This window comes from Carcharodon carcharias, chromosome 20 (assembly GCF_017639515.1).
Source record: "Carcharodon carcharias isolate sCarCar2 chromosome 20, sCarCar2.pri, whole genome shotgun sequence".
Lineage (NCBI taxonomy): Eukaryota > Metazoa > Chordata > Chondrichthyes > Lamniformes > Lamnidae > Carcharodon > Carcharodon carcharias.
In genome coordinates this window covers 59,896,953-59,921,604 of record NC_054486.1, presented here as the reverse complement: position 1 = coordinate 59,921,604, position 24,652 = coordinate 59,896,953, and the positions used below count along the sequence as shown (strand labels likewise).

The following is a 24,652-nucleotide window of genomic DNA, read 5'->3' as shown; positions in this document are numbered from 1 at the left end:
TTACAAACTAACAAGGTTTATTGGACAATAAAGATTAATAGTTAATATTTCATTAGTGAAGGCATGGCATGATTTACAAGTTCAACGTGTGTCAGTTTGTCTTTCCTGTGGATCCAGGGACTTTTGGGATCTTCTCTTTTTGTTCCTTGAACCTGGTCTCTTGACTCATGAAGTCCTTCAAGATTTTAGCCTAGCCAACTTAACTCTAACATACAAACAAATCCCTTTGCAGCTTGAAGACTTCAACTCTGAAGAATTCTTTTCCAATCCAAAGCTACATACTTTCACAACTGCCTGCTGCGTACTCATTCTTTCTCTCTGGCGGAAAAGGCTTTCTAACAAAGATTGTGGCTTTCCTAAAGTGACTAAGACTGTAATTTACTACTGATTTTCTAAGCTAGACTTTAACTGACTGAACGATTCCTCGGGAGTTAAGTGGTTAAATGTTTTCTATTCACTCTCCCTTGAGGCAATTGCTTTAACTCTGGAAATCCTGTCTATGCTGGATCCACTGATCTCTCATACTGGGGTTCTTACAGAAACCCCTCAGCCTGTGACAAATGCGCATCGACTGACAATGTACTATGCAAATACTTCCTAGCAAGTGCCCTACCCCTAACATTCTCTCCTGACAAATGCCATGTGACAAATGCTAACCCTTGGCAAGTGCAAAGACTTCAGTGAAGTACCCCATTTTTATACCCCTTTTGCAGGTAGCTTTGCAGCATTTAGCCTGAGTATGTACATAATAACGATAACTATCACTAGAGACAAAGCACTAGGGAAACTAATGGGGCTAAAGGCCGATAAGTCCCCTGGACCTGATGGGTTGCATCCTAAGATATTAAAGGAAGTAGCTACAGAGATAGTGGATGCACTGGTAGTAATCTTCCAAGAATCCTTAAGTTCTGGAAAAGTCCCAGAGGATTGGAAAACAGCCAATGTAAGACCTTTATTCAAAAATGGAGGGAGACAGAAAACAGGTAACCATTGGCCAGTTAGCTTAACACCTGTCATTCGGAAAATGATGGAGTCTATTATAAAGGATCTAATAGCAGAGCACTTAGAAATACATAATCTAATCAAGCAGAGTCAGCATAGCTTCATGAAGAGGAAATCATACCTAACAAATTTATTAGAATTCTTTGAGGATGTAACAAGCAGGATAGATAAAGGGGAACCAATGGATGTAATGTATTTGGATTTCCAAAAGGCACTCAGTAAGGTACCGCACATAAGACTACTTAATAAGATAAGAGCCCATGGTGTTAGGGGTAGTATATTAGCATAAATAGAGGATTAGCTAACTAATAGAAGACAGAGTTGGGATAAGGGGGGCATTTTCGGGATGGCAACCTGTAACTAGTGGAGTTCCACAGGGAACAGTGCTGGGGCCTCAATTATTTACAATATATATTAATGACTTGGATGAGGGAAGTGAACGTACTGTCGCCAAATTTGTGGATGATACAAAAATAGGTGGGAAGGCCAGTGGAGAAGATGGCAAGGAGTCTACAGAGAGATATAGACAGGTTAAGTGAGTGGGCAAAAATCTTGGCAGATGGAATATAATGTGGGAAACTGTGAGATTATGCACTTTGGCAAGAAGAATAGAGGAGCTGAATATTATTTAAATGGAAAAAGGCTGCAGCACAGACAGATTTGAGTCCTTGTGCATGAATCCCAAAAAGCTAACATACAAGTTCAATACGGAATGCAAATGGAATGTTGGCCTTTATTTCAAAGGGAATGGAGTATAAAAATAGGGAATTCTTACTAAAACTAAACAAGGCACTAGTTAGACCATACCTAGAATGCTGTGAACAATTTTGGCCCCTTTTTCTAAGGAAAGATTTACTGGCATTGGAGGCAGTCCAGAGAAGGTTCACTAGGTTGATCCTAGGTATAGAGGGATTTTCTTATGAGGAGAGGTTGTTTAGGTTAGGCCTGTACTCATTGGAGTTTTGAAGAATGAGAGGTAACCTTATTGAAACATATAAGATTCTTAGGGGGCTTGACAGGGTAGATGCTGAGAGGTTGTTTCCCCTTGTGGAAGAGTCAAAGACCAGAGGGCATAATGTCAGAGTAAGGGGGTGCCCATTTAAAACAGATGAGGAGGAATTTCTTCTCTGAGGGTAGAGAATCTGTGGAACTTTTTATCACAGAGGGCTGTATAGGCCGGGTCATTAACTATATTCAAGGCTGAGATAGACAGATTTTTAACAAGTAAGGGAATCGAGGGTTGTGGGGAAAGGGCAGGAAAGTGGAGTTGAGGATTATCAGATCAGCCATGATCTCATTGAATGGCAGAGCAGATTCAATGGGCCGAGTGACCTACTTCTGCTCCTAAGTGCACCTGGATCAAAACAACTAATGATTTCTAATTCAATATTTCCAACACTTGACCAACGGGAAGAACACTGTTAGCATCCCCACAATAATCTAACCTTAATTTGTATTTCTAACCAGAGGTCCTTGGAACATCTAGTCAATCAGCTTTGCAGCCTTGGCATCCCTTTTGACTGCTAAACTATAACTTGTATCTTTGACCAGAGGTCCTTGGAACATCTCGTCCTCAAGCCACCTTCCTAGCCAATTAGCATTATAGCTTTGGCTTCTCTTCACTGCTAAGTTAGACTTGCTGGAGCCCAAGTGTGTAAATCTGGCCTAGCTGTAACTTCAATTCACTCCCAAAGGTCCATGTGTTCTTTCTTAAACCTACATCACAGTGTTTGGCACCTAGAGATGCCAACTTTGACTTTCTCAACAATATACCCCAAAATTCATGAACCATCCTAATAATACATACAAATTAAGCCTTTTTGTCTCTAAGTTTATATACAGTACAATTTGATCATTTAAGCCTTATTAATTACATAAATGAGCCAATGAGGTTAAGTTGAACAATAAGTTATATAATTTCAGATTTCTCCACTTGTATTTTTGTAGGTTCCTTCAGTGCTTTTTGCTCCAAGCCATCTCATGTCTCTCCTGACTCTCGGCATCAATTCTGCTGTGGTATTAGATTGTGGGTATACAGAAGCACTAGCATTACCTGTATCTTTTTGAAAATGTGTTTATATTTAACCATCATCAATGTGGGGAAAGAATACTGGTAATAAATAGAAGCTCAGTTGTACATATTTTTAAAAAGCAAACTTAATGACTGAATTTAATGGCATTGTGATAAGGTTTCACAAGGAAGGCCCTCTGATGATTTCTAACTTCCTCCTTCCTGGAGTTGTTAAACCCATTTGTACAAAATGATTTCATACTCTATGCTGTGGATGTGTTTATTCCTGAACTGTGCTTTCAGATTCTGGTGACCATGACCAAAATTGTTCATTTATTGACTGCCTTTCCTGTTGTAATGAGTTTTATATGGTAAAGGTTGACTTGATTGCATTTGCAGTGTTACAATATCTTAGTCCATCAGCTTTTGAATAACTGAAACTTACACTCTCTCAATTGTTTAGTAGAAAATTAAAAGAAAGTAAAATACTTTAGGAGGAAAATAATTGGAATAGATTTAGGTTAATTTATGTCAGTGTATAATAAAATTCTATACAAATGAGAGAGAAAGGGGTGAGGAGTGAAGAGACTTGATACACTAGTGTTTTTATAATGTAAATAGTTAAGTATTGTAATGTTTGCTTCAACATTATAATGAAAACATTTTTCTTAAAGTTATGTCCATGGAGAGCCAAATTTCTCTAGACATGTAGCATATCTGTTCATTTTAAGAATTAAAATACCTTTTTTTTAAATCATGTATTTTCTTCCCCCTTCGCTCGCAGCGTATTATATTGGCTCAGTCATAACCACATATGGCAGTTAAAACTGGTAACACAATCTTTTTAACATTTTGGGTGAATAGGTTGCTATAAGGAATTTTATCTGTTAATATTCAAAAATAACCTCCTTATACTTGCTGTCTGGGCTAATGAGTGCATAACTCATTTTCAACGGTGGTTAATTGCTTGAAAAAAGGGATATTATTAAGAATGGGGAGAAAACAGGGAAGTCATATAGACTGGTTAGATTATTTGGGGAAAAAGCAATGGAGTTGTTGGGCCAGGTGTCCTGTTTCTGTGCTGTAAGGTTTGAGGGGAAGATGTTCCTTTAAGGGAAAACAGTGACTGTAATGGTATGCAAAGCAATACTGAAAATATATATATGTTATATAACTTTTTGCCTATTTGAAATTTAACCTTAGCTTTATCAGATATATGAAGGAATTCCTATTCTGAGTGCTTGGGAAGCACTTCCACTGGGTGGAAGAACAATCCACATGTAAGGATTTAAAATATGTAACATCTGCACATGTATTGATATTTTAATATTTGACTTGAATTTGACATTCAATCCACTTAAAGATTGAAGTGGGAAAAAAATCTAAAATGTTTTTATTACTGAAGGGAGTTGGAGTCACGGTTATTAGAAGAATGCAGTGTGGACACTGGGACTAAGACTGGAGAAGGCTTGGCATCTGTGATGAGTAAGGCTTGAAATACCAATGTTTTAATATTTTGCATATTTCTATATATTTCATGGTACTCCATCAATAAGTTCTCTATTTCTAGATAGCTCTCTGGTTTCAAAATGATTTGTATCCTAAGAAATACTTTTTGTGCCAGTTATGTATGCACATTGGTTGAAACATGAAATAGCAAAAAGTTCATTTTACAAAGACTTTGAATGTGTTAGATTTTTAAAGGTGTCTAGTAGTAAATATTTACATTTTTATAATGTAATATTCTGTGGCCTGGGCTCTTAATGTTGTTCCAAATTCATTTCATCAGGCTCACTTCCAGAAGAAACTCTAGAGGATATCAAAGGTAGGAACTATCTTGCGTGATTCTTTCATTGTTAGTGAAGATTTATGTGGCAAATATGTTAGCCCATTAAATATTTTTAAAAGTGCAAATGTTGTAAATATAGAATAAATACATAAAATGCTGAAATGTGCAATAGATTGGTCATCTATGGAATGTAGTGGTAGTAGGGGATAGTATAGTGAGGGGGATTGACACTGTTCTCTGCAGCAAAGAGCAAGAGTCCAGATGGCTTCGTTGCCTGCCTGGTGCCAGGGTTTGGAACATCTTCTCAGGGCTGGAGAGGAACTTGCAGTGGGAGAGAGAGGATCCAGTTGTTGTGGCCCACGTAGGTACCAATGACATAGGTAGAACTAGGAAAGAGGTTCTGCAAAATCAGTATGAGGAGCTAGGTCCAAATTAAGAAGCAGACCCTCAAAGGTAATAATCTCAGGATTATCACCTGAGCCACATGCAAATTGGCATAGGGCAAATAAGATTAGAGAGACGAATGCGTGGCTCAAAGACTGGTGAGGGAGAAGTGGGTTCTGGTTTGTGGGGCACTGGGGAAAGTGGGGGTTGTGCTGTTGGGACGGCCTACATCTGAACAGTGCTGGGGTGAAGTGTCCTTGCAAATCGCATAACTAGAGAAGTAGAGAGAGCTTTAAACTAAACAAGAGGGGTGAGGGATCAAAGTTGAGTAGAGGTAGCAATTCAAGGTATATAGTCAAGACAGGAGAGCAAAATAGTAATATGAGAAATGAGGGACAGAGAGAAAAAAAACCTAAGAGTAAATCAACAGTCAAGACTAGATATTATAAAGCCAACAAAACTGAAGGCTCTCTGTCTGAATGCACATAGCATTCATAACAAAGTAAATGAACTGATGGCCCACATTGAAGTAAATAAATATGATCGGATAGCAATTACAGAGACATGGCTGCAGGACAACAAAGATTGGGTCCTTAATATTGAAGGTACATTACATTCAGGAAGAATTGGAAGCTAGGTAAAGCTGGAGGGGTAGCACTGTTAATCAAACAGGGCATTGGTGCAATAGTTAGAAATGACAGTTCAAGAAATCAGGATATAGATTCGTTTTGGGTGGAGATGAGGAATAGTAGGGGGAAAAGTTATTAGTGGGAGTCTACAGGCCCCCTAACAGTAGCCACAGTGTAGGACAAAGTATTCAAGAGAAAATATTATGTGTTTGTGATAAAGGGACGGCAATAATCATGTGTGATTTTAATCTACACGCAAACTGGAAAAATCAGATTGGCCGTAGTAGCCTGGATGAGGAGTTCTTAGAATACTTTCGAGAGAGTTCCTTAGAACAGCATGTTCTGGAAAGAACCAGAGAGCAGGTTATATTAGATTTAGTATTTTGTAACGTGACAAGATTAATTAATAACTTCAGAGTAAAGGCAGCCCTAGATAACAACAACCACAATATGATTGAATTTTACATCCAGTTTGAAAGGGAGAAGAGCGGGTCTAAGACTAGTATCTTAAATTTAAATAAGGACAACTACGTGGGGATGAAAGCTGAGCTAGCTGAAGTGCACTGGGAAACTAGGCTAGAGGATAGATCAATAGAGAAGCAGTGGCATATGTTTAAGGTGATATTTCAGGACATACAGAATAAATACATTCCTACTACAAAGAAAAATTCTAAGGGGAGGACCCACCATCCATGGTTAACTAAAGATATTAAGGAAAGCATCAAACATACAACTCAGCAAAGATGAGTGGCAAGACAGATGATTGGACAGAATATAAAGAACGGCAGAGAATGACTAAAAGGTTAATCAGAAGAAAGAAATTAAAGTATGAAAGGAAGCTAGCTATAAATTGTAAAAAAACTATTTACAATCTATATTACTGACTTGGATTCAGGAATAGAAGGTACTATAGCTAAATTTGCAGCTGACACCAAAATAGGTGGGAAAGTAAGTTGCAATGAAGAAATAAGAAATTTACAAATGGATATGGACAGGTTAGGTGAATGGGCCAAAATTTGGCAGATGGAGTTTAATGTGGATAAACGTGAGGTTATCCATTTTGGTCAGAAGAATAAAAAGGTGACTTATTATTTAAATGGAGAGAAACTTCAGAATGCTTCAGTGCAGAGGGACCTGGGTGTCCTCATGCATGAATTGCAGAAAGCTAGTATGCAGGTACAGTGGGTAATAAGGAAGGCAAATGGAATTTTGGCATTTATTGCTAAAGGAATAGAGTATAAAAATAGGGAAGTGTTGTTGCAACTGTACAAGGCATTGGTGAGACCTCACCTGGAGTACTGTGCACAGTTTTGGTCCCCTTACTTGAGGAAGGATGTAGTTGCATTGGAGGTGGTTCAGAGTAGGTTCACTAGATTGATTCCAGAGATGCGGGGCTTGTCTTATGAGGAGAGATTGAGCAGCTTAGGCCTATACTTGCTAGAGTTTAGAAGGATGAGAGGAGATCTAATTGAAGCAAATAAGAAGCTAAAAGGGATAGACAAAGTAGACGTGGAGCAGATGTTTCCCCTTGTGGGACATTCTAGAATGAGAGGGCATAGTTTTAGGCTAAGGGGTGGTAGATTTAAATCAGAGATGAGGAGGAATTACTTTTCTCAAAGGGTCATGAATCTGTGGAATTCACTACCTCAGCGTGCAATGGATGCTGGGATGCTGAATAAATTTGAGGAGATAGACAGATTTTTAATTAGTAACAGGTTGAAAGGTTATGGGGAGAGGGCGGGAAATTGGAGTTGAGGCCGAAATGAGATCAACCATGAGCGCATTGAATGGCGGGGCAGGCTCGAGGGGCTGAATTGCCTACTCCTGCTCCTAGTTCTTGTGTTCTTATGAATTGCAAGAGTTTCTACAGGTATTTTAAAAAGGAAAAGAGTAAGTAAAGTGAGTGTTGGCTCTCTAGAGAGTGACAGTGGGGAGTTAATAGTAGATAATGAGGAAGAGGCAGAAGAAATGAACAAATATTTTGCTTCTGTGTTCACTGTAGAGGATACAGAAAACATTCCAGTAATAGCTGCAAATCAGGAGGTGAACAGGAGAAAAGAACTTGGTGAAATTGAAATCACTAGGGAAATGGTACTGAGCAAATTGATGGCGCTACAGGCTGGCAAGTCTCTGGGTCCCGATGGACTACATCCTAGGGCCTTAAAAGAGGTGGCAAATGAGGTAGTCAACTGGTGTTAATTTTCCAAAATTCACTAGATTCTGGAAAGGTTCCATCAGATTGGAAAGTAGCAAACATAACCCCTCTATTCAAGAAGGGAGGGAGGCAGAAAACAGGAAACTATAGGCCAGTTAGCTTGACGCCAGTCATGGCAAAGCTATTAGAATCGATCATTAAGGAGGTTATAGCTGGCCACTTAGAGGAGTTCAAAACAATTGGGAAGAGTCAACATGGTTTTGTGAAAGGAAAATCGTGTTTAACCAATTTATTAGAATTTTTTGAAGGCGTAATATGTGCAGTGGATAAACGGGAGCCTATAGGCGTACTGTATTTGGTTTTCCAGAAGGCATTTGTCACATCAAAGACTATTACGGAAAATAGAAATGCATGGTGTAGTGGGTAATATATTAGCATGGATAGAAGATTGTCTGGCTGGCTGGCAGAAAGCAGAGAGTATGCATAAATGGTTCTTTTTCTGATTGGCAGGATGTGACAAGTGGAGTCCCACAGGGGTCTATACTAGGGTCTCAACATCTTACGATTTACATCAATGACTTAGGTGGGGGGGAGTGAAGACATTGAGCTAAATTTGCAGATGACACAAAGATGGTTAGGAAAGTATGTTGTGAAGAGGTTATGAGGAGGTTGCAGATGGATATAGGTAAGTTGATTGGGCAAAGATCTGGCAAATGGTGTTTAATGTGGGAAAATGTGAAGTGCACTTTGGCAAGAAGAACAAAAAAGCGGAGTGTTACTTAAATGAGAATGACAGCATAATTCTGAGGTGCAGAGGGACCTTGGTGTTCTAGTACGTGCGTCACAAAAAGTTAGTATGAGGTACAGCAAGTAGTTAAGACTAATTGAATGCTATCCTTTATTATGGGAGGGATTGAAAATAAAAGTAACAATGTTATGCTTCAGTTATCCAGGGCACTGGTGAGACCGCACCTTGAATACTGTGTGCAGTTTTGGTCTCCTTATTTCAGGAAGGATGTAAATGCATTGGAGGCGGTTCAAAGGAGGTTTATTACATTGACACCTGGAATGAGTGGGTTGTCTTATGAGGAAAGGTTGGACAGACTGGGCTTGTTTCCACTGGAGTTTAGAAGAGTGAGGGGTGATTTGATTGAAGTATACAAGATCCTGAACGGCCTTGACAAGGTGGACGTGGAAAGGATGTTTCCTCCTGTGTATGAATCCAGAATTAGGGGGCACTGTTTTAACATTAGGAATCACACTTTTAGGACTGAGATGAGGAGAATTTTTTCCTGAGTGTTGTGCAACTTTTGGAATTCTCTGACTCAGGAGGTGGGGGAGGTGGGGTCATTGAATATTTTTAAGGCAAAGGTAGATAGATTCTTATTAGGCAAGGGAATCCAAGGTTATTGGGGTTAGATGGGAATGTGAAAATCGAAACACAAACAGATCAGCCATGATCTTCTTGAATGGCGGAGCAGGCTCGAGGGGCCGAATGGTCTACTCCTGTTCCTATTTCTTATGTTCTTATCTGAAACAGCAAAGTAGATTAATGTTTCTGGTGTAACCTTTGACAGATTAATCTGAATTTTTTTTGAAGAGGGTGTGAAGTTAGCATGTGAAGTTCACATCTGTTCAGAATCTTATTATTAGGACTAACAAGCTTTCCATTTTCTTTAAAACCATGAAATAACTTCACAGCACATTGATATGAAATCTGATTTAACAAAAGGAGGTGCATAAAGCAACATGGAAGTGAAATGCATAGTGAAAATTAGGATGAAGCACGAAAAAAGTTATCAATATTAACCTGTGCCGAATAAGCATACATTTGATTGAAATCCATGTACTCATATAATTTTTAGAAAAATTTAATTTTTTCAAATTGTCCTTTTCAGTTCGCACTTGCTTTGTGAGTGATCTCCAGAGGGGACTGAAAATTCAAGCTGCCAAGTTTAACATTGATGGAAAAACTGAGGTCAGCATTAATTACTGGTGAATAAGATTGACTAATCGAGCTGCAAAGTCAGAGGTGCATTGCAGTAATTTGATATTTTATATTTGTTTGTAGCGCCCCCAACAACCTCCAGATGTGGCATACCCTCTAGATGGAGAAAGAATTTTACATGTCAAAGGATCAATCAGGTTGGATCACTTGTATAAACAATATAAATTAGCTGCATCATAACTGGGTTGTGCTGAAAGGAATGGCATAGTATGTTGAAGTGGTAAGAGAAGTTTTTAACTCCGGCTTCTCCACTTAATGTCGGCTTGATTTCAACCGTTTTGTTATTTGGGTGTAACAAAGCAAATTGGCAATTGGGCAATTATCATGCATTTCCTACCTTCTAACTAATCCAACAAAGAAACCCTTCCACTGGAATTTAGTTGAGCTTTTCAGTTGTGAAACCATTAGTATATGCTTATGAAGAATATAAGCAAAGGGCAGATTAGAGGGAAATGGATCTAAGTAACCAGTAGAAAAAATAAATCAGCTCCTGTGGTGAAATAAAAATTGAACAAATCAGGCTCCCTCAGTGGTTTTGTTTGTTAATAACATTGTCTGGTATGGAACTGAGCCATAAAGACTGGAGAAATATTGGGTTCAGTCCATGGTTTGTGTTGAATTAGATAATCTCTTAGATGATGGGAATGCGACATTTAATTTCAGTATACATAGGCTAAGGTAACATAATCGGCAGAATATTACACTTGGCGTGTGGGCGCATGCCCAAGTGTAAAATGACCCGCGATGATGTCGGGTGTGCGTCCCGACGTCATCGCGCAGTCTCGTGATTTCATTTGGTGGGCGCGTGCTGGAGTTGGCTGCGTGCCCGCCTATAATTAAAGACCTATTAAGACCATTAACAATCTAATTAAATTCAAATTTATGTTGCCCACCCAACCTAACAGTTGGCAGGCAGGCGAAAAGGCCAAGCAGCCTTTCCATTTTTTAGGAAACTTCATCCACGAGCAGGTTTCCTGAAGCAAATAAACATTAAATAAAAACTTTATTTTTGAATTAAAAACATGTCCCAGCTCATGTGACAGTCACATGAGGGGACATGTTTTATTAAATTTTTATTCTCCTCTTTTTTTTTTAAACAGCTCTTCAATCTCCCTGAGGCAGCTCCATGCCTCAGATAGATTGAAGTGCTCTTCCTCGCACATACACAAACTGTGCACTAGGCCCAGCTCTCCCTCCTCTCCCCCAGCCTGCACAGGCAGCCGCTTGCGATCCACACAGTGCGTGCCTTAATTAGTAAAGAAATTTTAGCAACCAACTAAAAAAAGGTGACTTACAATTTTATAGGCATGTTAAAGCAAACTGTTATAGGGAACTTTGTTAACTTATCATTCTATGAATGTTGCCCACGCACAAAACTCCTATTGTCAAGATTTTATCTTTTAAGTTAAGGAGTAATAGTGTATTCTGAGTCTATATTGTTACACTGACTGCTAAATTAGTTGTTTGTAATATCGTTATAAACAAAGTGATTTGATTGAATTTTTAGTTCAAAGACTTTTTCATTTTTTGTTTGCAGAGATTCTGTAATTGAAATTCTCTTTGAACAAGATAATGAAGAGAAGTCTATTGCCACTTTAATCCTTGACTCACTTTTACAGGTAGGAGGGTGGTGTGTGCTAAATTTGGATTTATTATGTAAAAAAGACTTTGTCAGCCTCTTTGGATACAATATTATAGTTTACCGTTAAATGTGTGGAAGTGACCCAGAGTTAAAATACTGTTTTATCATCATGGGACTCATGTTTAGGTATAGCTTCGGTGGCAGTTCACATCAGTAGTTGCACTATAACTCCATGTATCTGGGTTGAGTCCAAGCCTCACTTGAGCGCACAATCTAGGCTGATGCTTTAGTACAGTACTAAAGGAGTACTGTGTTGTCAAATACCATCCTTCAAATGATATTTTAAACAAAGGTCCTTCAAGTAAATAAAATAATTCCAGGGCAGTGTTTAAAGTGAAGCAGGGGGTTTTCCCAATGGCCTACCCAATATGAATTCCTAAACTATTACTGCCCCCGCGCACCCCCCCCCCCCCCCCCAAAAAAACCCAGATTAACTGGATCTTTCTCATTTACTACTGTCGGACATATTGTTCAAAATTGTTTACAAAGTAACAATAATCATACTTCAAAAGTAATTTGATGTGAAGAGCTTTGGGGTTTCCTGCCAACATGAAATCCCAAAGGTCTTCACATCAAAATACTATATGAAAGTAAGTTATTTCTTGTGCAAGCACTATTATGTGGCAGCAGAACAAGATGGGTGGTGTAGGTTTGATATTTTTTCACTTATGAAGTGGCAGTCTTAGTTGTACTGATTGAGGAGAAGCCAGGCACTTCCTTGTGGAGCATGGGGGAGAAGAACAACACATGAGCATATGAATTAGGAGCTGAATTAGAGCATTCGGCCTTTCGAGCCTGTCCTGCCATTTGATATGATCATGGCCTCAATTCCACTTTCCTACCTATCCCCAATGCCCTGTGACACCCTTGTAAGTCACAAACCTATCTACCTCTGCCTTAAATATATTCGGTGACCCTCCCTCCATTGCTCTCTGGAGAAGAGAGTTCCACAGACTCTCAAACCTCAGAGGAAAAAATTCTCCACTTGTTTGTCTTAAATGAGAGACTGCTTTTTTTAAACTGCGTCCCCAAGTTCTGGTCTCTGCCACAAAAGGAAATGCCCTTTCAGCATCCACCCTGTCAGGTCCCCTCAGGATCTTATGTGCTTCAGTAAGATCGCCTCTTGTTCTTCTAAACTCCAATGGATACAGGCCTACATGTCCAACCTTTCCTCATAAGATAAGCCCCCAATCTCAGTAATCAGTTGAGTAAACTGTCTCTGAAATGCTTCTAATGAAATGATATTCTTTCTTAAATAAGATGACCAAAACTGTACATGGTACTGTAGATGTGGTCTCACCAATACCCTGTACAGCTGTCACAAAACATCTCTACTTATAAATTTCATTCCCCTTGCAATAAATGACATCATTCTATTTGTCTTCCTAATCACTTGCTATAGCTGCATACTAGCTTTTTGTGATTCATGTACCAGGAAATCCAGATCCCTCTATACCTCAAGAACTCTGCAATCACTCTCCAATTAAATAATATGCTGCTTTTCTACTCTTCCTGTCAAAGTGTACAAGTTCACATTTTCCCACATTATACTCTATCTGCTGAATTTTTGCCCACTCACTTAACCTATCTATATCCATTTGCAGACTCCTTATGTCTTCTTCACAATTTACTTTCCTACTTATCTTTGCGTCATCAGCAAATTTAGCAATCATATATTTGGTCCCTTCATCCAAGTCATTGATATAGATTGTAAGTAGTTGAGGCCCCAGCACTGATCCTTGTGCCCTCCACTTGTTACATATTGTCAAACCAAAAATGACCAATTTATACCTACTGTTTCTTGTGGGTAGCTAATCCTCTATCCATGCTAATATGTTATCCCTTACACCATGAGCTTTCATTTTGCGTCGTAACCTTTGATGTGGCACCTTGTCAAATGCCTTATGGAAATCTAAATACATCACATTCACAGGTTCCCTTTATCCATGCTGCTTTTTACTTCCTCTAATAAATCAAACACTATTTCCCTTTCACAAAACCATGTTGACTCTACCTGATTGAATTGAGATTTTCTAAGTGCCTCGCTATAACGTTTATTAGATTCCAGCATTTTCCCTATGATAGATGTTAAGCTAATTGGCCTGTAGTTTCCTGCTTTCTGTCTCCCTCCTTTCTTGAATAGAGGAGTTACATTTGCTATTTTCCAATCTGATGGGATCTTTCCAAAATCTAGGGAATAGATCTACTATTTCGGCAGCCAAGACTCTTGGATGAAATCCATCAGGACCTAGGAACTTGTCAGCTTTTAGATCTAATAATTTTCTCAGTACCGTTTCCCTGGTGATTGTAATTGTTTTATGTTCCTCCCTCCCTTTCACCCCCGTGTCACAGTTATTTCTGGAATGTTGTTTGTATGCTCTACAGTGAAGACAGACGCAAATACCTGTTCAATTCATCCCCCATTTCCTGATTTTTCCATTATTAATTCCCCAGACTCTCACGCTGGAGGGCCAAGGCTCACTACTTTTTTTCCTTTTTAAATACTTGTAGAAACTCTTCCTATCAGTTTTTATATTTCGAACTAGCTTTCTCTCATACTCTAATTTCTCCATCACTATATTTTTAGCTATCCTTTGCTGTTTTTTTTTTTATACTCTGTTCAAGCTTCTGACCTGCCACTAATCTTTGTGGAATTTTACACTATTTTCTTTCAATTTGACCCTATCTTTAACTTCTTTAGTCAGCCAAGGATGGTGTGTCCTTCCCCCACTCTTTTTTTTCTCACTGGAATGTATCTTTGCTGAGTGTCATGAAATATCTCCTTAAATGCCTACCACTGCATCTCTACTGACCTAACCCTTAACCTAATTTCCCTGTTCACTTTAGCCAACTCTGTCTTCATACCCTCATAATTGCCCTCATTTAAGTTTAAAACGTTAGTCTTAGACCCACTTTTCTCTCCCTCAGACTGAAATTCAGTCATATTATGATCACTGCTACCTAGGGGCACCTTTACTATGAGGTCATTAATTAATCTTGTCTCGTTGCACATTACAGGATCTAGAATAATCCTGCTCTCTGGTTGCCTTTAGAAAATGATGCTCTAAGAAACTGTTCTGAAAACACAATGTGCTCTTCTTTCAGGCTACCTTTGCCAATTTGATTCATCCAATCTATATGTAGATTAAAATTACCCATAATTATCGCTGCACCTTTCTCACAAGCACACAATATTTCTTGTATACCCCGTCATACAGTGTAGTTATTATTAAGGGGCCTATAAACCAATTCCACGAGGGACTTCCTACCTTTACTATTTCTTATCACCACCCAAACTGATACTACATCTTGATCTTTAGAACTAAAGTGTTCTCTCTATTGTACTGTCATCCTTAATTAACAGAGGTACCTTTCCGCCTTTTTCTAAATTCCTGTCCTTCCAAAATGTCATGTACCCTTGAATATTCAGGTCTAAGCCTTTGTCATCTTGCAGCTATGTCTCTGTAATGGCTATCAGATCATACATATTTATTTCTATCTATTTTCTTCCAATTCAAAGTCTTTACTTCTGTCTTTTTACTATTTTGCCACTTCCAGCCTTATTTGCTGGCACATTCTTAAGTTTGTACGTGCTGTCCCTTCCTGCCATGCTCTGATTATCATTTCCCTCATTCATATCTTGCTCTCTAGACCTGTCTTCTCTCTTTAATTTATCACATCTTCCCACACTTGATCCCTCCCTCCCACGACTTAGTTTAAAGCCCTCTCTGCCACCCTAGTTATATATGTCACCAGAACATCGGGCCCAGCACGATTCCGATGAAGACTGTCCCAACTGTACAGCTCCCACTTTCCCCAATATTGGTGCCATGAATTGAAACCCATTTCTCCCACACCAATCTTTGAGCCATGCATTTAACTATCTAATCTTGTTTACCCTTTCCAATTTGCTCATGGCTCAGGTAATAAACGAGAGATCATCACCTTTGAGGTACTGCTTTTTAATTTAGCCCCTAGCTGCTCATAGACCCTAAGCAGAACCTCTTTCCTGGTCCTGACCAGGGAAATACCCACATGACCATGACCACTGGATCCTCCCTCTCCCATTGCAAGCTTCTCTGTCGCTCACAGCAGATGTCCTGAACTCTGGGACTGGGCAGGCAACACAGTCTTTTGGACTCTCGCTCTTGGCTGCAGAGAACTGTGTCTATCCACCTGACTATACTGAACCCAACTACCACTTTGTTCCTATTTACTCCCCCAGCTTGAATGGTTTCCTGTACCATAATGCCATGGTCAGTTCGCTCATCCACTTTGCAGCCCCAGCTTTCATCCACACACACTGCAAGAACCTCTAATCCGTTGGACAATTGCAAAGGCTGAGGCTCCTCCTCTTCTACTCCCCTTACATGCCTCACTTGCAGCCACACCCTCCTGTCCCTGACCACTGACCAAAACAGATGAACCTATCCTAAGGGCAGTAAACCCCTCCAGGAACAAAGTGTCCAAGTAACTTTCCCCGTCCCTGATACATCAACGTATCTGCAGCTTGGACTTCAGCTCAATGACTCTGAGCTGAAGCTCCTCAAGCAGCAGACACTTGGTGCCAACGTGTTTGCCCTGGATTACACTGGCATCCAGAAGCTCCCAGGTTCTGCACTTGCAACACGTCACCTCCCCTGCTGTTTTTATTATGTTAATTTATTTTTTCTCAACTAATTTATAATTAATAAAGCCAGCTACTTCCAATTAGCTTTACTACTGCTAGCAAGCCTCACTACTGCTAAGAAACCTTACAATTACCAATAAATTAAATGGGTTTTGAAAGATATACCAGCCAAATACTTACCAACCAATCACCTTTCCTGTTTCCCTGTGATGTCACACTTCAGTTTTTCTCCTAAAGCAGCCAGTCCACAAACAGCATCCCCTTGCTGTTTAATGAACTCTCCACACAGCTAAATTAACTCTCCGCGCAGCTGCATGAGGTCTGCATCACGCGCTTAGTACAGTTGAATGAAGTCGAGGCCACGTGGCCGAGTGAGGTCAGGGCCGCGCACTGTGCACGGCTAAATGACATCTTATTGGGTATACATAATACATTGTTTGAGAGAAATAGAGAGAGAGCAATGATGCTTCTGTTTTACTGAAGTAATTTTTAATGATTGTTGCTAGTGCCCCATTGACACAAGAAAACAGTTGGCAGAGAACCTTGTGATCATTGGCGGAACTGCTATGCTGCCTGGTTTTTTACATCGAATTATGGCTGAAATTCGGTACCTGGTGGAGAAACCAAAATACAAAGAAGTATTGGCTGCCAAGACGTTCAAAGTTCACACTCCACCTGCAAAACCAAACACTGTGGCTTGGCTAGGAGGTAAGAATGTGTTCTCTGTAGCACTTATGAAGCCTTATATGTTTATGAACAGTTTTATTGTCTTGAGCGGATTATTTAAGACTAATGAACAGGTGCCCAGAATGAAAATGTTGCACAGTGGGATATCTGTCCAATTTCCTGTATGTGGCCCTTTTCTGCTCAATATGTTTTGGCTCAAAAACTCAATATTGGGCATATATAGCATGGTCCCCATTATGGAGTAAGCTTGCATTCAAGGAGGTGTGACTTCAGAATACTGATGCAGCAAAAACTTGTACAATGTTTTTTGTTTTCCTTCATTCTGCACTCTGAAATTCAGTGTGGTTGTAAAACAAGAATTCCCTTGGGTTATCTATACATAAATGTGTTAACTTGAGATTTGCTGAAAGAGTGACAAATTGCAAAGATTACAAATCTAACAAACTAAAGCAATGTATTATATATTCATCTTTCAATTATTTTAAATCATAAAATCATGATGGGCCATTTAACATCATGCTTGTGCCAACTCTTTGGAAGAGTTGGAACAACTCAGGCCTGACAGCATCTGTGGAGAGAACGATAGAGTCTGTTTGACTCTTCTTCAGAGCTAAAGGGAAGTAGAAATGTGCTGAAATATATGCTGTTTAAGGGAGGTGGAACAGATGAAGCTGGATAGAAGGCAAAGGAGAGGTTGCAAACAAAAGGTCAAAGGGTTGTTAATAGTGGTGGTTCTGGCTAAAGGAGGTACTAATGATGACATTAAGAGTGGAAAGCAGAATGTGACAATGGCAGGACCAGTGTAAGCACTCTGGAAAGTGACAGATGGCCCTGCTGGGGATGGGGTGCGGGGGAGGGGATGGTGGTGGGGAAAAAAGATCGAAAAGGCTAAAAGCTGGGGAAAAAACAATGATTAAAAATGGAAATAAATTTTTTAAATAATAATGAAACTAAGAAGGAAGAAAATAAATTAATTAAAATTAAGCAATAAAAATGAATATAGAAAAAAGGGGGGATCAAAAAAGGGTGAGGATGGAGGAGAGAGTTCATGGTCTGAAGTTGTTGAACTCAACGTTAAGTCCAGAAGGTTGTAAAGTGCCTAATCAGAAGATGAGATGCTGTTCCTCCAGTTTGTGTTGAGCTTCACTGGAACATTGCAGCAGGTCAAGGACGGACATGTGGGCATGAAAGCAGGGAGGGGTGTTAAAATGGCAAGTGACGGGAAGGTCTGGGTCATGCTTGCGGACAGACCGAAGAAACTCCTCTCTTAGTTCCTTCACCTCCGTCGCATCTGTTCCGATGATGCCACTTTCCGAAACAGTGTTTCTGACATTTCTTCCTTAACCGAGGTTTCCCACCCACAGTCGTTGACAGGGCCCTCAACCGTGTCCGACCCATCTCCCGTGCTTCTGCCCTCGCACCTTTCTCTCCCTCCCAGAACCATGGTAGGGTCCCCCTTGTCCTCACTTTTCACCCCACCAGCCTCCGCATTCAAAGGACCATCCTCCGCCATTTCCACCAACTCCAGCATGATGCTACCAATAACCACATCTTCCCTTCGCCATCACCCCTCCCCCTACCCCTGTCAGCATTCTGTAGGGACCATTCCCTCTGGGATACCCTGGCCCACTCCTCCAACACCTCAACCCCCTCCCACGGCACCTTCCCATGCAATCACAGAAGGTGTAACACCTGCCCCTTTTACTCTCTCCCCGCCGCCACCCCCCCCCCCCCCCAAAACCTCCTCACCATCCAAGGGCCCAAACACTCCTTTCAAGTGAAGCAGCATTTCACTTGCACTTCCCTCAGTTTGGTCTACTGCATTCTCTGATCCCAATGCGGTCTCCTCTACATTGGAGCAGACTGGGTGACTACTTTGTGGAACACTTTCGGTCTGTCCGCAAGCATGACCCAGACCTTCCCGTCTCTTGCTGTTTCAACACCCCATCCTGCTCTCATGCCCACATGTCCGTCCTTGACCTGCTGCAATGTTCCAGTGAAGCTCAACGCAAACTGGAGCAACAGCACCTCCTCTTCCGATCAGGCACTTGACAGCCTTCTGGACTTAACATCGACTTCAGACCATGAGCTCTTTCCTCCATCCCCACCCCTTTTTGATACGCCCCCCCCCCCCCCCCAACTTATTTCTATATTCAATTGTGTTTTTTTAAATATTTATTTATTTATTTCCCACTTATTTTCATTATTTTAAAAATTTATTTCCATTTTTATTCATTGTTTTATCCCCAGCTTTTAGCCTTTTCGATCTTTTCTTTCCCCCATCACCATCCTCTCCCCCCACCCCACCCCCACGAGGGACATCTGTCACTTTCCAGAGTGCTTACCATGATCCTGCCATTATCACACTCTGCTTTCCACTCATAATGTCACCATTTACACCTCCTTTAGCCAGTACCACCACTATTAACAACCCTTTGACCTTTTTGTTTATGACATCTTTCGCAACCTCTCCTTTGCCTCCACCTATTGCTGGCCTTCTATCCAGCTTCACCTGTTCCACCTCCCTTAAACAATATATATTTCACCACAATTCTACTTCCCTTTAGCTCTGAAAAAGGGTCAAACAGACTCGAAACGTTAACTCTGTCTTTCTCTCCACAGATGCTGTCAGACCTACTGAGTATTTCCAGCATTTTTTGTTTTTGTTTGATTTCCAGCATCTGCAGTATTTTGCCTTTATCTTTGAAAGAGTTGTCTAATTTAGCCCCACAACTCTGTTTTTCCTAAGCCTGCAATTCACTTCATATACCAGTTGTGTTTTGAAAGTTCCTATGGAATCTGTAGTAGGTATATTCAGGTAGTTTGTTCCAGATCATCGTAACCCTCTGTGTATGAAATAATTTCATTTTTCCTTGGGGTAGAATTTTACAGCCAGCAGGCTTACAGACTGAGGAGTGGGAGAGTGAGGGGGCCGTAAAATTCCCTGGATGGCTTCCCCACTGCTCTCCCACCCACCCTGATATGTCCGCAATTTTTCGGGGCATGGGTGAGGCCAAGTCCAGCCCCACCATCTTTGCCCCAATTGAGGCCCTTGTGGGCAATTATTCACTGCTTGAGGTCTGTTTCCCACGGGAGGGATTCAGGGCAGGCGTAAGCCTGGCAAATCATCCTGTTTGGACCTCAGGTGAGAAGGGGGATGGGGGGAGCTTCAGTTGCCGCCTTTCCATTTCAGGAGCCAGCCCCCCCGCCCCCCAAAAACATAGATGTTCCCTTCCCCCCTCCCCAGGCAGTTCCATCAACACTCCCACCCCTTCTCCCAAACCCCTAGGCCTCACCTCCCCTCCCCCTGTGAGTCCCCCTGCATTTACTTGGTCTTGGACTCAAGACCTAGAATTTTGGGACTACCAGCAGCCCCATTCCTGGCGAGTGCTACTGGCACTGTTGGGACTATAGAGCTGCCAACCAATCAGAGTACTTTTGCTAATTATTTTAAATCTATGACCATTGGTTCATTGCCTGCTTGCCAGAAGAAATGAGTTCTCCCTACTTGCTCTACCAAAACCCCTTCATAACTTTGAATATCTCTATATTAGGAGAGGCAGTGGCATAATGGTATTGTCGCTGGGCTAGTAATCCAGAGACCCAGGGTAATGCTCTGGGGAGCCAGGTTCGAATCCTGCAGCAGATGGTGGAATTTGTATTTGATTAAAAAAAACGTGGAATTAAAAGTCTAATGATAGCCATGAAACCATTATTGATTGTTGTAAAAACCCATCTGGTTCACTAATGCCCTTTAGGGAGGGAAATCTGCTGTCCTTACCTGGCCTGGCCTACATGTGACTCTAGACCCACAGCAATGCCTTCTGAACAAGGGCAATTTGGAATGGGCAATAAATGCCCAGAACTGTACATGATACTCCAGCTGAGGCCTGACCATTGATTTACAAAGGTTTAGCACAACTTCCTTGTTCGTTTCCTTTATTTCTAAAAACAAGTATTCCAACTTATCAGCTTGCTTGAACATCTTTGTGTTTTTGTGAATATGCACTCCCAGGTCCCCCATCTTTTGCAACCCCCACCCTGGCCTCCCCTCAAAGTAATACAATTCTAATAGTGATGCATCTCCATGTTGTCTCTCCCACTTCACCCTTAATCACATTAAATTGCATCTGCCATGTATCTGCCCATTTCATCAGTCTTTTTATAGCCAACTGAAGTCTGCTACTATCCTCTTCATTTTGTTACAAAGTTTTGTATCATATACAGACTTTGAAATTGTGCTCCTTAATACTAAGTCAGAATCTTTTATATATGACAGGAGAAGTAATGGTCCTACTACTAGGGTGCCCCACTGCATCTTTCTCACCTAAAAAATAAGCCAATTGTTTATTCACTGGGACTCAGTCTCCTGTACTTAAGTCATCACATCCTACCATTCAAAAGTCTGCTGCCTGTGTCCTTACTCGCACCAAGTCTTGTTCACCCATCACTTAGAACTCACTGACCTACATTATGTCTAGGTAAAGCAATGCTTCAATTTTTAAAAATCCCATCCTTGTTTTCAAATTTCTCCATAATATCACCCTTCTCTATCTTTGTAATCTCCTACAGTCCCACAACCCTCTGAGATACCTACATTCCGCTAATTCTGGCCTTTTTAAGCGACTCTATATTGATCACCGCACCATTAATGACCGTACCTTCAGCTACCTAGGTGCTAAGCTCTGAAATTTCCTCCCAAAATCTCTCGACACCCCTGCCTGTTTCCTCTTTAAGCCACTATTTAAAACCTGCCTCTTGACCAAGCTTTTGACCATCTGCCCTAATAATAACTTGTATTTATATAATACTTTTAACATAATAAAACATCCCAGAGCACTTCAAGGGACACTATAAAACAAAATATGACCGAGCCAATTGAGATATTGGGCAGATAACCACTACTTGGCTAGGGGAGATAGCAGCATAGTGGTAATGTCACTGGACTAGTAATCTAGAGGCCCAAGCTAATATTCTGGGGACATGGGTTCAAATTTCACTATGGCAGCCTGTGGAATTTGAATTGAATTCCTTAAACCTGGAATATAAAGTTAGCCTTAGTAATGGTAACCATGAAACTATCATCGATTGCTGTAAAAAGCCATCTGAGTTACTAATGTCCTTTAGGGAAGGAAACCTGCCACCTTTACCTGGTCTGGCCTATATGTGACTACAGACGCTCAGCGATGTGATTGACTCTTAACTGCCATCTGAAATGGCAATTAGGGATGAGTAATAAATACTGGTCTTTGCCAGCAATGCCCACATCCCATGAAAGAATAAAGAAAAAAATGGTGTCATTCTTTGCTTTATAATGCTGCTGTTAAGCACTTTGGGATGTTTTATTATGTTGGCAGTTCCTCCTCATGGGAAAATGCTTGGTTTCTTCACAAGGTATCTTCATCTTGAAGTCCTGCTATTACTCATGTTTTCCTGGTCACTTTTTTGGTTGAATTTAATGGCCATGGTGGTGGCCCCGTCCACCGACCAGAAAGCCAGGATAATCCTGCCTTGGCTATTTTCAGAAGTCTCAACAGAATTCAGTGACTAAGGGCAGAGGTCCTGCACTTGAACTGCCATCCAATCGGGGCCACTGGAAGGGGTGGCTAGTCTGGGTCTGCAGCATGCCCAGACCAGCAAAGATGAAGGCTGTGAGGTGCAGGTAAGTTTGTGGGGCTCGTTGAGACTGATCAGACAGATGCGGGTGGGAAGAGCAGCCATGAGAGCGGTGGGGGGAGGTTCTTTCAGTGGGTTAGCCCTTGCAACCGCAAGACATCCTTCCACATTGAATATACTATTGCATTTCACAATCATTGTTATTCAATGGAAAAATAAATGAAATATTGGAACAATGCATAAGCCACTTACTTGGTACATCTTTGAGCATTGAATTGAATGATATTGCAAATAAATACATTGGAAGCCAGTATGAAAAATTATTTCTGAACTATTCAGTTTTTCAAAGTTATTTTCTTTACCTCTGTGGTTCACCTGTCCTGGACTATTTGCATTTATTACTATACCTACAATATCTGCTAGGGGGTTGGAGAAGTATAATGGAAGATCTGTGAGGCAGGGAGTATGCAAGATTTTTGCTTGTATTTTATTACTAAAAAGTGTTACATTTACTTGCTTTTAGGAGCAATTTTTGGTGCTCTGCAGGACATTTTGGGTAGTCGTTCAGTCTCCAAAGAATATTACAGCCAGACAGGTCGTATTCCTGATTGGTGCTGCCTGAGTAACCCACCTCTAGAAATGATGTATGAAACTAGTAAAGCACCGCCTCCACTGATGAAGAGAGCGTATTCCACCGAGAAGTAGAGATAACATTGATGTTCTGAGACAACCGACTTTAGAAGTAACAAAGTGTCTAGCATATTGTATATTGTAAAATTATGTTGCTCAAATTTTCTGTATGTTCTTGTTATCACTCTCAAAACTATTTGAACACTTGTTAGAGAAAAGGTGATGTGTATTCTAAAGCTCTTAATTTCAACATTGTATGTTTTCCATTAAGCATTTTAAGGTCTGAACTCTGAAAGGTGAAGTAAAGGTATGGCGTTAAATTCTTACTATAAGTGCTGCTGGAGATGAATTTTTCCAACAGATAATGTAGTCAGCTCTGAAGGTTTATAATTGCAAATGTTTGAGTAGAAAGGGATCCTGGTACACAAGTGTATACTTTTGGTCCAAAGTTTACAATAAAAGTTTTTGAAGCCACACTGTGTTTTTAATATAGCAACCTTGTGCTATATTGTAGTTAAGTCACCCTTTGCCAGAAAGCATTTATTGTGTGCAATATCAATGCTATTTTGAAATAATTACATTTTAAACTGAGTCATTATGGGAGGTGGTGGCGTAGTGATAATGTTATTGGACCAGTAATCAAGAGGTCCAGCTAATGCTATGAGGACGAGTTCAATCCTACCATGGCAGCTGATGGCATTTAAACTCAATTAATAAATCTGGAATTAAAAGCTGGTCTCAGTAATGGTGACGGTGAACCATTGTCTGGTTGACAATATCATTTAAGGAAGGGAATCTGCTGTCCTTGCCTGGTTTGGCCTACATATGACTCCAGACCCATAGCAATGTGGTTGACTCTTAAATGCCCTAGTAAGCTTCTCAGCTGTATCAAAATGCTACAGAAAAGTCAATAAGGAGGGAAACTGAATGGACAACCTGAAATCAATCTAGGCACCGGAAACGACAATGGCACACCCAGCCTTGTCGACCCTGCAAACTCCTCATTACTAACACCTGGGGGCTTGTGCCAAAGTTGGGATTGCTGTCCCACAGACTAGTCAAGTCATACTTTCAGAATCATATCTCGCAATGTCCGAGTCACCACCATCCCTGGGCATGTCCTGTCCCACCGGTAGGATAACCCACAAGAGGTGGAGGCACAGTGATATACAGTCAGGAGGGAGTTGCCCTGGGTGTCCTCAACATTGACTCTGGACCCCATGAAATCTCATCACATCAGGTCAAACATAGGCAAGGAAGCCTGCTGCTGATTACCACCTACCACCCCCCTACAGCTAATGAATCCGTACTCCTCCATGTTGCACACCATTTGGAGGAAGCACTGAGGGTGGCAAGGGCACAGAATATACTCTGGGTGGGGACTTCAATGTCCATCATCAAGAGTGGCTCGGTAGCACTACTGCTGACTGAGCTGGCTGAGTCCTGAAGCACAAGGATGCTAGACTGGG

General features: G+C 40.8%; 1 protein-coding gene across 1 annotated transcript in view; it reads left to right on the top strand.

The window, feature by feature from the left end:
* Nucleotides 1–23,657, top strand: part of actr10 (actin related protein 10) — a 44,087-nt gene extending 20,430 nt beyond the window's left edge. Inside the window, exons 5-13 of the mRNA XM_041215233.1 lie at nucleotides 2,950–3,057; nucleotides 4,226–4,293; nucleotides 4,419–4,498; nucleotides 4,803–4,838; nucleotides 9,869–9,948; nucleotides 10,042–10,115; nucleotides 11,516–11,597; nucleotides 16,757–16,958; nucleotides 23,077–23,657. Coding sequence (XP_041071167.1) covers nucleotides 2,950–3,057; nucleotides 4,226–4,293; nucleotides 4,419–4,498; nucleotides 4,803–4,838; nucleotides 9,869–9,948; nucleotides 10,042–10,115; nucleotides 11,516–11,597; nucleotides 16,757–16,958; nucleotides 23,077–23,258 — 912 coding nt within the window. The 3' untranslated portion in view covers nucleotides 23,259–23,657. The remainder of the gene's footprint in view (nucleotides 1–2,949; nucleotides 3,058–4,225; nucleotides 4,294–4,418; nucleotides 4,499–4,802; nucleotides 4,839–9,868; nucleotides 9,949–10,041; nucleotides 10,116–11,515; nucleotides 11,598–16,756; nucleotides 16,959–23,076) is intronic.
* The last annotated feature ends 995 nt before the right edge of the window (nucleotides 23,658–24,652 follow it).